The sequence below is a fragment of the Macrobrachium rosenbergii genome, chromosome 31 (genome assembly GCF_040412425.1).
Source record: "Macrobrachium rosenbergii isolate ZJJX-2024 chromosome 31, ASM4041242v1, whole genome shotgun sequence".
NCBI lineage: Eukaryota > Metazoa > Arthropoda > Malacostraca > Decapoda > Palaemonidae > Macrobrachium > Macrobrachium rosenbergii.
In genome coordinates, this window is record NC_089771.1 from 25,471,642 (window position 1) to 25,487,412 (window position 15,771).

The following is a 15,771-nucleotide window of genomic DNA, read 5'->3' on the forward strand; positions in this document are numbered from 1 at the left end:
ATGAATGTTTGCTCCATTTAAAGTCCTTGATATAAGGATAAAACTGTACCTGGCTACACACTTGAGCTAAAGGCCAGAATGAGGTCACCTGTACTGCAGCCACTTCTCTATCACCCTTGAGCAAATATACAATCTGTAGGTCTCCCTTTGCTAAGGTGCAGCTCCACTGCCTTGTATAGTCAAATGTATAGTCAAAGAATATGGGTCCTCAGTGGCCCTGTTCTTACGATATTCTTGGTAACCTTGCCTTTAAAGTTCCACCTAGAGGGGAACTGTATAGCCCCTGGTGGTTTTGAGGACTTTTGAGACAAACAAACTGCATGTTGCCTTACTGCTCATTGAAGCCACTCACACAATCCTGTAGTAACAAATTATAAAGGATGAAGTACTATGTCCCAAAAGGACTCCTACTAGAGCTGTTCTACGATGAACCATCTAGACATATGCTTAATGATCAGTAAAGGCCAACAGTCCAAGCTGAGATCAGGCCCAACAAAATACTGTAAGTCAAGTTGAACACAAGACTCAAAAAATAAATAAAGTCTAACATGAGATTTCTCACTCACAAGACATTAAATACCCAGCCTCACTCTGCTCCATACTCTTACAGAGGACAAAACCACAGCAAAATTAGCACTGAATGATCAGTCTTGATGACAGACATATAAGTGGCACAAATACAAGAAAGACATGGTCAATTTTGTGGGAGAGACAAAGAAATCTAAATTATATAATGAGATTTAAGCAAGGGCTTTCCGTTGAGGGTGGACTTGATACAAGTCAAATACAATACAGGTAAATGATGTGGACATCTTTATTCATTCAGGTGAATATCTTATACTCTGTGCATCACAAATTCTTTGCATCCGTCAGTTAAGTATACAGTAATGAACAGGATTTTGCATCATCCTTAGAAGCAGTGCACTTTCCTTACTTTTACATTATCATTGTACCTAAAGTTTCGTCAGATGTAACAAAAAATTAAATTACAAGGAATATTGACTATTTTTTCAGTCATTCCAAAACAAACTTCTAATTGTTTTACATGTGATGTTCTTTTTAAATGCAGTTACACTGCTTTTCAATCACATTTAGAAACAAAAAATACACAAAATATTGGTTTAGAGTAATTCTATTAGTACATTTCCCTTTCTCTCACTGAATAACTATGATATACCCAAGCAATGTATTTGTTAGTCAGAACTGATTTTTAGGGGCACAACCACAGTAGTACTCATATATTCTCGTATGACTGCTGCTTGAACAGTGTAAATAATTGGATATTTGAATGAAACATTAGAAAAATGCCAAATGTAATAATTCTCCAAAATTCGTTTAAAAGCAACATCTTGTGACACAGACATATACTGTACCAGGAAAAACAATGATTTATGTTACTTGTGGTTAAATCTCTGAATTTTGGATTGTCCAAGACAATGAGTAGGTTATCATGACATGACATAAACTCAGTACTTGGTAAATCATATACAAACTTATGTTTTCATATTGAATCCATAATCATTATTTACATTCCGTTACTTTACCTTGGCATTAATATTATGCTACTAACCTAACAGAATGTCTGTGCTAATTTCTGGAGATTAATTCAGTGTAAAACTACAAGTAACTTCTGTTGGAGAAATTATGAAAATTTCATTCAAGTAGTCCATCAAATGAAAATTACTTACAGGTCATTCATAAGTTTTTGAGTGATTTGAGGACATAAAAATCATATTATGCATATAAAAGTACCTGTACAGTAGCCTCTCAACTTACCAGATACCTCTATGGTCTAGCTTTCAGATAGACTATAATATAGTCCACAGCTAACAGTTATTCCACATAGTTTCTAGTCAGAACTAAGCCGTACTTTACACTTAAAAATCTATTTTTAAGACATTTACCCACTGATAGGTACAGAAGTAAGATAAATCGAGGTGTTACTGTATTCAGACCGCTATATAATGTTATTTTGCCTTCATACTTAGTATACTAAGACAACATACATAAAACAAAAAAGCACTTGTGTTTTGGCTAAGAAGATCCTACACTTGAACGCAACCTTTTAAAATGTTAGATGTATTTCAAGAACTTTCATTTGCTTTTCACAAATGGCAAACTATGACTGGTTCACTAAGTACATTTGGTACTTGATATTAGTAAGTGTACATACTCTGAAATACCTAATGTTTAGTTGGTAATTTTTAAACTGAAGCCTTTTTCTTTTATAAGACTGAACACATAAAATTCAGTTAAAAGTCAAATAAAGCAAAAACTAACATTTATTATACACATTAGTCACAAATCCACGTTCATGTAAGGTACAAAATAAATTTACGAAAAACAGCACTCTGAGTTCAATATGTTGGCAGAATGCTTCATAAAATCTGCACCTAACTCACCTAATAATATTTATAATATACAGTACTTTTGTAGTAAAATTTCATAAAACAACAACAATAATCTACAAAGACAAAATGCTTTGTGAACCTTACTCCAGACGGAGTAAGATTTAAGGTATGCCAAGTCCCACATATACCTTTGCAAGATACATGAAGCATTTTCCTCTTGACAAACTAACTTACTGGTATCTGAAAACAACATAATTGTAATTTAAAAAACAGCCACAATGCAGCTGTAATACATGAACCAGGTTTCAAATCATTCAATTATTTTGAGAAATGTGAAAGAAGATTAATTATCTCAAAAGTATGGTGCAACCTCTGATTAGTGAAAAGGTTGTGTTACTCAAGTAACTTTACACCCAAATTTATCTGAAGCCTCCTTTTTCTTGCTGGTAACAATGTTTGGAAAGGTTTCATACTTCACACATAATGCAATTTAAGTACTGTGTATAAATCATTAGCCATGCTAGTTAAAGTACAATACAATGAAAAAATTAAAACCTAATACCTTTCATAATCTTGACTTTATGTATGCTAGTAATAAGCATATGATCACATAAACAGTGGAAAAGAAGTGAAAATACGTAAATCTGTAATGGTTCCCTAATAACCTAAAGTTTCCACAATTCAAACCGACTGTAAAACAAAAATAGCACTAACATGATTCCTTTTCTTATCTCGCAACAAGGATTTATTCCCTTAAGAAAACAGTCAAAGGATACAACAGTATTTTCAAAATCAGAAAAACACACGAGGACAAATACAAAATCAATGCCTTAAGACAGACATAAAAAATCACCTTTAAAAGGAAAACTGAAATCTTGTTTTAAACGCCATAACACCAACCCTTTACCAAATCTACAAAGGAACTGTATTCTGTAACATGATGCCTTCATTGACATGCTAAAGATATTCAGACTCTCATTTTGTACCTACATACTAAAATGAAGCACTGTTGTAGAAATGCAACACAACCTGATTCTTGGAGGAGCATCAGTGACCTCGCATTCTCCTAGTGCTGGGAAATATGAAAAAAAAAATAAATAAATAAAAAAAGCACTGAGGACTGCAAAATGAAGCTGAATGTGACATTCCATGTCCAAATGAATGCTCTTCATTATGCCTCTAAATGTAAACTTCTCAGGGTCGTGAAGATTTCATAACACTCCCTTCTAAGTAAGGGGCATCTCGCTTATTTGCGAGTAGCTTTTCACTCTGGAAAATGCAAGAGATGGGAACTTGCTGCTATCGTTCACATCAACATCTGTGACATTCTGCTTTGCATCATATTTCACATAACAGATGGTATAGTTCCTCCAAGCAAGCAGCCAGTGTGGTCTTCCCTTGACACCTCGAATTTCATATTCCTGAAATTATAGGCAAAATTATAATAAACGAAGCAATTTTAGCACAGTTGTAAAGATTAAAACAGTGTGTTTGTAATAATTATCGTACCCTGAAATGAGAGAAAATTAGTTTCATGATCTTGAAATTATAATAAATGAAGCAAATTTAGCACAATTATAAAGATAAAAACAATGTTTGTAATAATTATTGTACCCTGAAATGAGAGAAAATTAGTTTCATGATCTATAAGTCCTAAGTTACAAAGGGCATAAAACCTTTTCAGAATGCTGTGTTTGTATACTTTTAACAATGCAACATAAAAAAAGATAATTCATGGCTTAAAAGGTTATGCTTTATTCCTTGCATTGATAACTTACTCACCATTGTCAGTTTACACAAATATATAAAATACTAATACTGTACTGTATATTCAAAGCCATTCTAGTTTATAAAAAAAAAAACCCTTAGAGAGAATGAATACCTTTATTGGATACAGTAAGAACTACAAAACATGAGGTATATCAAACAGAATGCTATTTTTCCTATGCTCTCCTCTTCAATACATTAAGTTTTCAAGGTTCCACACTAAATGAGACCCTATAATAAGTCATGAGAAACTTCCGTTTGTTCTCCAGATGCTGCTTGGATTTACATACCGAATATCAGTTTACTGATCAAATCTGCAGTAAGTACATTGCAAATTACTGTTATATACAGCATCACCATTACAAAATCTAAAGTGAATTACACTTACAATCTTGAAAATGGTCTCAGCAACATCAGTTGTTCCACCGTTATGCCGACGACCCTTCCTGCGGTTACTCATTTTTTCCCTGGATTGCTTCTTCAAAAGCAAGGTGATGTTAGAGCCATGAATACAGTAGTGACCTCGAACTACCTGTATTGAAGGAAAATAACTGCAAATTAACAAATGATCTTGGATATTTACATATTTATATTCTGGTTTAAATTTTTTGGTGCATAGTTAAGCACAAAATTTAAACTATTAAAACCCATAATTTTATGATACAGTATACCTTTGTTGTGGCCACAAGAGGATCTTTTAATACAATTACACTATGATCATCACTGGGTGGATAGAGTGGAACTGCGAAAACTCTCCTTTACCTAGATTCTTTTGACTTCAATGAAACTTTTAAAATTTCTAGTGCAATACTGCATTGGTTTAAGCTCAAGGTAAGAGGATAATTAAGGACACACCACGAGCAGTAATCTTCAATGATGCCATTCATGGTTATTAATATTTTCACATACAAAATTCTCTTAGGATCATAATAGGTAAAACATGTCTGGTTTTAATATCTGGTTTTTAATAAATGGTGCATATTGATTCTTTGGAAATTATATAGCAACTTCTTAATGGTTAAAGCTAACTTAAAATTAACATGACCCCATCACACAGGTGTGGGTGTGGGCGAAGGATAGTGCCTGGGGATGATATATCTTTTGTAGGACATGAGCACATGAGAAATGAGCCAGTCTTGATGGCATGACAAGCGAAAACCTACAAAAAGTAAATTGGATCTGTAAGGAAAAGGTGAGGTTATCGGTTAGACAGGTGATGAATTGAATCACTGTATGCTGATGCATTCAAGAGGATGTAGATGAGTGCTAAGAAGAGTGTTTTGAAAGCTGATGGTAGAGATAATGAATGGAATGTTAAAAAAAGACAAAGACATGGTTGAGGCTTCAGGAGGGATTCAAGTTGCTGACAGCAGATTTACAAAGAAAAGAATGATCAATTTTGAAGCTGAAGGAACGAGAATGATTGCTGGTCATAAGACTGGTAATGTTAACAACGTTAACTATGAAAATGTGCAGAAGCTTTCACTCGATATTACGATACGAAATAGTACCAAGTGAAGAGTCAGGGGAACTCATATGCAACATGGCTGCAAAAAATGAATATTTTCAGAATACTGACAGCAAGATTCCAGGTATTTCTGATAAAACTGTTGCCAGGAACACTAGGCATTACGTAACGAAATTTGATCCAGTTGTGATGGACTAATTCATATGAATCATTTGAAATTATACTTGACCAAAGAGAAATGTGAATTTATCTTTACTGTATACATAATTCATTCTAGTCAGCTATTGCATAATGCCCAAAGGAGTCATCCATTCAATTCATTCAGTCTCACAGACAACAACTTAAAACCTGCCTGCGAAAATCGACACTCTTGAGACCGCAAATGAGCCACAACATTCGCAGGTTCCTCTGGGGTTGTTAGCATGCACACAGTGCCATCCGTGTGGAATCTGAAATGATCACGTTGTCAACAAATATAGTTATGAAGACTATGAAAAACAATTACATTCTTCAGAGATGAATATACAAAACGGTTTTATTTGCCCTCAAACATACTTATAAGATAATGTAATTGTCTTATAAAAAAAGATGAAAAGGCTCTAAATAATCTACTAAAATGATGAACATACTGAGAAAAAGATAGATTTTTTATGTGCTTTGATAACCAATATCATCCCTTGCCTCTTCCAAAATAATGTATATACTGTACAGTCAAAACTGCAAATTATTTCAACACTGCCTCATGTGTCACTGACTGAAAATCATACATAGGTATGAAGTTTTTCACACAAATTAATTACTGCAAAATGAAATTTCCCTGTAGAAACTACACAATTCACAAAAATTGGAATTTAAAAAAGTAATTTCAACATGTAACACTTAAAAAAAGTACATTACTGTATTTACAATAATACATTAAGATTATTTACAAGTTAAATTTGATGACAAAATATTAAATACTGAGAATTATTTGAGTCATCAGTGGGATGGTGCAAGTAATCATTGGGATGGCACATGCTTACTATGTACCTCAGAATACAATACCATTTTATTTTGTTAATTTTGTGGTAATCTAGCTCTATACACTTTTCATATGTACACTGCAACTTGTTATTTAATTCTCAAATGTACTGGAAATCAAAAGTTACATCCCATTTTTATTAAGTTATGATACTTTTTTGGGGTTTGCTAGTGTGTGTGTGTGTGTGTTAGCTAAGTCTAACAGGATATTACAATACAAATTGAGAATGTAACTTGTATGACTTCTTTTATATATTCCTTACCTGACATATCTATAATAATGGACTAAATGCCAAGGTTGGCAAGTCTGGTCCTGAAAGCTACAATCTCCCGGTCGGAAATAAGTTTATTTAGAAATATAGCAAACCATGTAGTGCAAGGAGGACGTGGATAAACATCCTCGCTGATCCGTGGGTCCTGGCAATCCACAAGAAATCCCCCAAATTCTTAAACAGGCCTTGTGCCATATTTCTGGGTTCCTTGCCAAGAGATAAAATCCATGACAAACTTGTGAAATTTGCTCGAGCGATCGCATATCAAGGTCATTCCCAACCACCCAGCACATGATGCGATCCAACATCTCGGGAGGCAGACAGGAAATATGCGGGGCATCTTGCTCAAACTGAGGGTCGCACATGGCTTGAGCAGGAGCCATAACGTGCTGGAAACGAGATACTAGATCTTGCAGTTCCTCACACTGAAGCTCCTCTTCGTGAGTGGGCTCCTCTGTTTCTGCCACAGTTCCGTGGTACCCTGTTATTCAAGATATAATAACAGCTGTAATTCAACTTATTCATATAGCAGGTGGAGTAGATTTGGAAAAAAAAAAAAAAAAAAAAAAAAAAAAAAAAACTAACATTATGGGTATGTTTTCATGCATTTTTAATGTAAGGTAAAAAGGGTAGGAATAAGCAGAACACTACCATACAATTGTACTAATATTCTCAAATAACAGTATTATGCTTTATAGTGCACTGCTTGAAGCAAATAGCATTAACCTACAGTATATATCACTAGAGAGACAATTTATTATAATTTTTAGGTGGTGTAAAAAAAAAATCTGCACACATTTATCACTATACTTTTGGTGAATACATTTTTACAACAAGGAATATTGTCAATATTGGCACTTAGTAAACCAGGGTTTGTTTATGGTATAAAACAGTGTTAAGTGCTTTAAAGTTTAAGTACAAAATCATACCCATTTTACAGTATTACCTTCATTCCTTTCAAGCATATTATGTTGATGGACTCTAAACTCAATATCAGGTACAAGGGTCATAGCACGCCTGTAGTATTGAATAGCTTCGTACAAACGGCTACTCTGTTCTAGTTCAACAGCTTTATTGAACAACTCTGCTGCCTAATATGGTAGAAAAAAGGTAAATATATTACCCAGACTACACATTTGCAAGTGATAAGATTGATAACTGGTAAAAAGAGCACCTATTTATTTTCTTAATGAAATCAAACTCAGATTCAGATATTTAATGAGAAATTGAAAATACCATTGTACAGCATATTTGTGAAATAAGAACTGGCTTAAAGTACATTACAGTAATATTAAGTGACAAAAAATATTTGTTCTCAATGTAAACCCATCATCTTAATATAGCCTATTTTGTGCAAAATTCCAGACATATCATTCCAAGTCACTTCCAGAACCACTGATGAGCTTAAAGGACGAGAGATGATGAATTGCTGAGGTTACAATGGGGTGCTAGCGAGGACTGCTACAGATAGCAAGGGAGGTAACATCTGGACACCAACTTCTTGCTAGTGTAAAATGAACATATCCATAAAAAGTTGCAACACAATTACTGGCTACTCCCAGATGAAAGAAAAAACATCAAAGCTGCTGAGAGGCTCTAATAAAAAAAAGGCATGGCTGAAGAAAGAGTGTGGCTGGAAACAGGTGCAAAAGCTGGCAATAATAAAAAAAAAATTCATGCATTTTGTTTGGTTACTCACATATATTCTTAGTCTTCGCAAGTACCTGGCAGAAGCAGGCACGTACTCCATGAGGCAGAAACAGCAATGGACAGATGCACATCACTGAGTGCAAATGCATGGCTCAACGATGTCCTGACAAATGCGTAGCAGAGCAGAAGTGTAGAGGAAATAAGCATCACATAAATGTTTGTCATAACAAGTGAGTTAGAGAAGACAGGTGTGTATTCTGAGACAGATGCATGGCCACGCTTGAAGATTTTTTCAGGTGCTTGGCTAAAGGAGGGCGAGAGCAGACAACAGACGCAACTGGAAGTGAGTGTCTGACAGCCAAAGATTGAATGCGGAAATTTGCACCAATGCACGAAAGACTCAGGTGAGTGGCAAGCAGCAGTAGTGCAAGAGTAACCATGAGAAGGCAAGAGGCTGTGAGCAGATGAATAGCAGAACGCACATAAAACTGGAAGAGCAAGCAGGAGGTAAATGTGACATTTAAGGTGCAGGATTATCCAAGACAGGAAAACTCTACTGACTGGCTGTAAGCTGGCGTACGAGAAAAGCACATACAACTGGGAACACGTGGTAGAAGACAGCCTAGCAGAAGGGATCTAATCCACATGAAGAATCATCTGGTGCAGGCTGGAAACAAGCGTGACTGGATGCTCGTGCAGCCAAAGACTGGACACAGAGGCTTGTTTATAAGGAAAGCTCAGAGGACAGGTGGCAGGAAATAGGAACTACAAGATGAGGGCAGGAACATTGCCCAACAATGGAAGTGAGGTTGGTGCCAGGTGAGCAGTGGAATGTTGAGTGCCAGGGGTAAGAGCACAAGAAAACCTAGCAGGGGCATGGAAAGATACAGAAGCCTAGTAGAAACACAAAGGATTGGCAAGAGACTGGAGGCAAGAAATGCAGGAAGCAGAAGCCATACAAACAGAACAGATCCTGAAGGAGAGCCAAGAAAACATCAGTTGTGGAAGTATTCTAATCAGATGCCACAAAAACAAGACATTCCATACCCGTCAGTTGGGAAAAGTGACAAACGATAATTCTTATGCAACTCTTAGAGACTAAACATTAATAAAAACAGACTGTACTTTTGACTCAATATCTGGATGGATTTCATCTCCTTGGTTTACACTGGTCCTATCTGCTTCCTTCACATCAGTAGTTTCCGTTCTGTTCTCTTGACCCTGGGCGGTACGGGGAGATCTTGGTTGACCTTGGCGATTTCGTGAAGGGGTCAAAGGTGTTGGTGATGACCCTTGGGTCTCTAATTCTCGGCGCCATTCTTTACGAAATGACGCCAACACAGATTCGGGATCCTGCAAAGGAAAAAAAAAAATGTATTGTCTAAAAGTAAGATGAAAAGCCATTGCTCCCATGTGCGATTTAAAGCAAATCTGCATCATGACCACAGGCATAAGTGACTGGAAACAGTAAAAGAAATGGTGAGGAAGTTAATATCATATCTAAGTCATGACTACTATTTAATGCTATAGAGCTGCATTACTAATATTGTAGAGATTATACTGAGGCGGTGTTGACACAAGCAAAAAAGGTATTACAAGTAAAGAGTATACCCAACTCCATTTCAATCTGATTAAACACTAATATTTTGGCCAGTTTTTTGAAGGTCCAATATCAAACACTTCTCCTACAGGAATTTGAAACATACCCTTTTGGTGATACAGTACATATTGCTCTTACAACTGCACTGCTTGGGGTCAGAGAATAATTCAAGTTTGCAAAAAACCAAGTACCAAATCATTTACAGAAATAAATGGTCATTCAACTCAATCAGCCTTGGTTAATGCAAAACAAGAAAAAAGACGTGTGATACAGACATTCATTCGTATAAATACTGTGGTTAAAAGTAAAGCAATAAATATTACCTCAGGATCTCCAGTCTGCGTTGTGGTGTGCTCAGTTAGGTCAACAAGAGCAATATTATTATCATCAGCTCTGGCAGATTGTCTGGGGTCAGCCTGAAAAATAAATGAATAAAGAAAAAAAAAAATAAATGCCATATAATAAATAAACAAATATATATATATATATTATATATATATATATATATATATATATATATATATATATATATAGAATAGAATCTTAGTGTATTAGTATAAAAACACAGATTTGGCTACAAGAGTTACATTTTCAATTACCGTATACCTGAAATAGAGTCTAGCTCTACATTTATTATTATTAATTATTATTATTCAGAAGACAAACCCCTAATCATATGGAACATGCCTACAGGGGCCACTGACTTGAAATTCAAGCTTCCAAAGAATATGTATTGCAGTAAATCTTTTTGATACAGAAAATGGTAACCTTCCTACAGATTCATTACCTACTTTATGGATAATCTTAATTATAAAAAGAGTAAAAGTTAATAACTGGATCTAAAATCTTCATTTGCTCATCAAGTTTATCATCATAAAGTAGTTCGGACATCTGAGCTAAAATTATAATGAAAAGTAGCTACAAAAAGGTCAAGTTTTTCCTAATACAATATTTCCCAATCCCTGAAAACTGGTGAACAAGACTAATCTTCTATTGATAAACATGTGTTAAACTAAGGGTCACTGTAACCATCAACAGTTTTCCATAATATTTTCCCCTTATCAGGGCTGACATGAAGTGAGGTCTTGAGCCTTTTCAGTCTTTTGAACTTCCCATCGTGATATCATCCTGCTATATCCACGTCTACTACTTTTCAGTCTAAACGTCCCTCTTTCCATTCTCATCCTTATCCAAACTATCTCAGTCTATTTTCCGGTCTCTGGGCATCAATCTTTGTACCTTCATCATTTGTAATAAGATTTTCCCAACATACCCAAACCATGAATCTTAACATTTTGTAGCCAACCTCTTCAAAGCTGCCTTTATTTCTTTTTAAGAGACAATGTCCTTGCCACAAGGAGTGATACAGGCTCTATACATGCATCATAAACATTTGGTCAGTTTACTAAGGGGATACTTTTATTTTGCTGCAGACTAGCAATCTCTTTCCATTTCATCCATCGTACTGCTACTCCTTACTGATCTCTCAGTATCTGCTTTGCATTGCATGGTAAGATATCTCCTCTCAAGTCTTTCCCAATTGGCTTTTCTTGTTTGAGTATTGTTTATTTGCAGTATTTTCTGTTCCCCAATGATAAGATTTCAATTAACGAAAACACCAACAAAGACACCAATACTGCCTTGGTTTTCAAACTTTGTGCATACTTTCACAAAATTCCCATTTTTCACTACTAAGCTATACAATGAGGATATAACCCAAAATCTCACTATACATGGCAAACTTGGGGTAACTGAAATTCTTACTGTTCTGAAATTTAGCAGTAATACTTTTGAAATAATAGCCATTAGGGCACTGGCTATGTCACATAAGTACCTAAACTATTGTTTGGGAAGTTGAAGTACAACAAGATTATCTCGTTAAGTGTGCAAGGCTTAAAGAAAGTGTTCATGAAATGTTTTCCTAGTGTCCCCCAAGGCTAGAGACCAACAATGGTGCTAATCTTGTGACCTTGTTAGACATTTATCAAAGTGGAGAGATGGATATAGTAACAAGCAGAAAGACTGCTTCTGAACCTGAATATGTTTTCCACAACTATAAAGTGGTGATTAAATTAACATGAACATATTACCATGGTCTTAATTAATACGACACCACTGTTGACCATTTAAACTTTCAAAAAGGTATAAGACCAGCCTGCTCATAATGATGAACAAGCTTGACCTCCCAAACCCTGGGGTAGCCTACGCAATAACATCAACGTAGGTTAAGGGGGTGGGGGTCCAGAGAGGTGAAGGGCCCTACCCATTACTCAGGTAGGACACTGCACTCCAGGTTTGGTTAGGTTAGGATGCATCACTTTCCCATTCACAGTTTAATTAGGCAAGGGAAGGGGGGTGGGGTCCAATGACAAGCCCCAATCAGGTTGGACACTGTGTCTTAAGTTAAATAGTATCAGTTTTGTATACAATTTTCTTGGTTTTCTGACAAGTAACAAAGTCTGTTAAGTGACCAAGAGCCTATGTTATAACCTGTACATGACTATTTTCAAGATACCTTACAGGTAACAGCAATTCAAATAGTTCCTAACCTAAACTACCCTGTACTTTACACTTTAAACATTCAGTTTAAGACATTTGAAAATGTATTACACCTAACCTAACCTGTACTTTACACTTAAAACATTCAATTTAAGAGATTCATTTAAAAATATATTACGCCTAAACTAACCTATGCTTTACACTTAACATTCAATTATGGCAATTTATCCAAAAATGTGCTATGCCTAACCTAGCCTGTACTTTACCATTATATAACATTCAATTTAGGAGATTTATTTTAAAATGTGGCCATCTAATATGGTACCTTAAAGAGAATAATGATAATGTGGCTGATAGTAGTGGTGTTGCCAGAGTTGAGATGTTTCTATGTAGCCTACTATTATACGCTTGAATCATGGGCCTGTAGCCTATTTACTACCAGTGCTTCTCTTATCTTTAACCTAGCCTGAATTAAAGCATGAAATAAACCGCTGTTATTGGCATTATTCATTTATTTTATATCCAACCAGAATAGGATACTCCTCGTCCAATAGAATTCGCCCTTAATGCCGCTAATGAGGTAAGCCTAGCCTATGCATCGAGGCACGAGGTTAAATGTGGGGAAAAAAGGTCATAAACTACAAGACACCATACAAATGAATAATTACGTGATGTAATGTATTTTCCACATTGTTTTTTGACAGCTGTCATAATATCTAATCATCAGCCAGCATTGTAATCATAAAATTATACAGTTCAAGTTAGTAAATTGCATAAATTTTGGTACATGTTAAAAAGTCCTAAAAGAATTTGCTTTATAATCACGGTAAAATTCACTTGTTATTTATTAACCGGCAAATAAAACGCCCTAAGAAGAGAAGTTGCAAATACGGAGACACTACAAGAAGCTAGCGTACCCTAAGAATGCTTCTTCACGTAGTATGTTAGTTAAGATATTTAGCACAATCGTAGCCTAAAATTGTGTCATTTTCTTATGTTTAAATAACTAGACGTTAAGTAAATGTAATATTACAAGCTGCAATTACGTGTAAGCTACACAACGTTGTCTCCATAACCATGACGTCAGCTTCACCTGCAACGGAGTTGGGGGTCGTGCAACGGCCCAGATTATTGCAATTTAAACCCATTTCTCGCTCTCATTCCCGAAATATTCTGCAACCACTGCATTCTTACCATATTTATCTGCTTGCTGAATAGTTCAGGCAATAGATTCACGGTCGGAGAAACGAACAACCGAGGAGAAATAGATTTTGGATCTCACCACGGCTGCCATCTTTTCAGCGACCTTGAACCACACTGGAGAATGTGAAGCCATTTTGGTCCTTAGGTCCATCGACTTTAGGGATCAAAGTTGCATGCCATGTTGTTTGTTTACCAGCGCTCCAAAGTGCGAATACTCTCTCTCTCTCTCTCTCTCTCTCTCTCTCTCTCTCTCTCTCTCTCTCTCTCTCTCTCTCTCTCTCTCTCTCTCTCTCTCTCTCTCTCTCTTGGTTATTGGTATCATGAATATCGTTATAGGACCGATAAAGAAGGAGAGTTTTAGAGGTTTTCCAAATCTCTCTCTCCCTCTCTCTCTCGTCAAAAATCCTATAAATATTAGGCGTGGTTTCTTGTAAGTTGTGATATTTAGATAAAATATTGGTATTGACATCATCCATATCTTTCATTTTTTAAACATGCCCACTCTATCCACTGCCCTAGCATAATATATAATAAAATAATAATATACATTAGTTAATGAGCATAATAATTTAACTGCTGAAGACTGATCTGAGCCCTCTCTCTGTTACAGGCGTTGTTATACCATTCTGTATTCCGATCTGTAAACAATCAGCTGTGCAGGGGAAAAAATTTGAAGGACGATTCTTGTCTTGTAAAATCTCCTAAATATTTTCAGGAGGCTCTGTGATCTGTAAAATGACGCGGTCCTTTATTTTTGCTAGTTCTTTGAATGAGAAGAGATGCCCTGCCAGAATATACTCCCAGTGATACAACATAAATAATAGGCCTATGATTAAATACAGAATGCTTACTAATAAAAGCAATACTTTTGAAAGATTTATTGATTTACTTTTATAATCTGGTCTAAACGAACATGCCTGTTAATATTTACAAGTCTCCCTCACTTAGATGTGATGAGAGGTGTTTCAAAACGAGTGGACGTTATCTTGCTGTAGAATTGAAGCATCCCACTCCAGACCACTTAAGCTTGTATATGATGGCTCTTTTTTTTTAGACTCATCACGAGGGGTGCCCGGTCAGTCCCTAGGAGAAGGTGGGCAATCTTAGGATTCTTGAGGATCCCCACACGCGCTTATTTAAACTGTCAGTTAAATTGTCTCACAAAGTTGTTTAATACAGATCTCTTATATAGCACAGAGCACTTGTCCGATTCCAACGGGAAATGAATAACCAACCCGTTTCTAGGCAAGATAAAGGAAAATGAAACTGGACTAATATCATCTTTTTTCTCTCAGGAGGTGGACCTATCCGTACTTTGGAGGCCCAGAATCCTATCTTTCGTTGACTGAGAATACTGACGTATTCATAGTATGTGGATCTTAGGCTTTATTGTCTGAGTGCTCTTTATATCATTCCGTTTGCGTCCTACATGTAAATATTTTAAACACTGAAATTTTTTTCGAATTAAATTTGTTTATGCACCTATTGTAAAATTAAAGAAGAAGATTCATAAGCAAACAGGCACTTTAACCACTTCTCTAAACTTGTACAATACATATTGATGGAAACTAACCACAAACAAGAACGTGAAAATTATAAATCTGTTCTTTCATTTAATAATTTAAACGCTATATCATTGCAAATATTTGAAGCCTAAACCTTTGTAAAAAAAATAAGAATGAGGTTGAAGGTTTCGAGTAGGCTTCGATCTTCTTCCAAATGTTCTTAGGAGGATCTACACTTATATTAGTTGCCTTACGCTTTTGTTTTCCCACACAAATAAACAATAACGTGAAAATAATAAATTTATAATTATATTTAATAATCTAAACGACATATCATTGCAAATATTTGAAGCCTAAAACATCGTAAAATAATGTATAAGGCAGAAGGTTTCGAGTGGTATTCCATCTTCCAAAACCTCCTTAGAAGGATCAGGCA

General features: G+C 35.6%; 2 protein-coding genes across 2 annotated transcripts in view; one reads left to right on the forward strand and one right to left on the reverse strand.

The window, feature by feature from the left end:
* MED7 (mediator complex subunit 7) overlaps window positions 1–15,771 on the forward strand; it is a 39,544-nt gene that overhangs the window by 15,200 nt on the left and 8,573 nt on the right. The window lies entirely within an intron of this gene.
* LOC136855440 (F-box only protein 9) lies at window positions 801–13,802 on the reverse strand. The gene is given in 8 exon segments (XM_067132476.1): window positions 801–3,772; window positions 4,507–4,650; window positions 5,939–6,035; window positions 6,870–7,359; window positions 7,825–7,969; window positions 9,654–9,881; window positions 10,452–10,544; window positions 13,674–13,802. Coding segments are annotated over 8 exon segments (1,494 nt in total). The 5' UTR covers window positions 13,776–13,802; the 3' UTR covers window positions 801–3,577.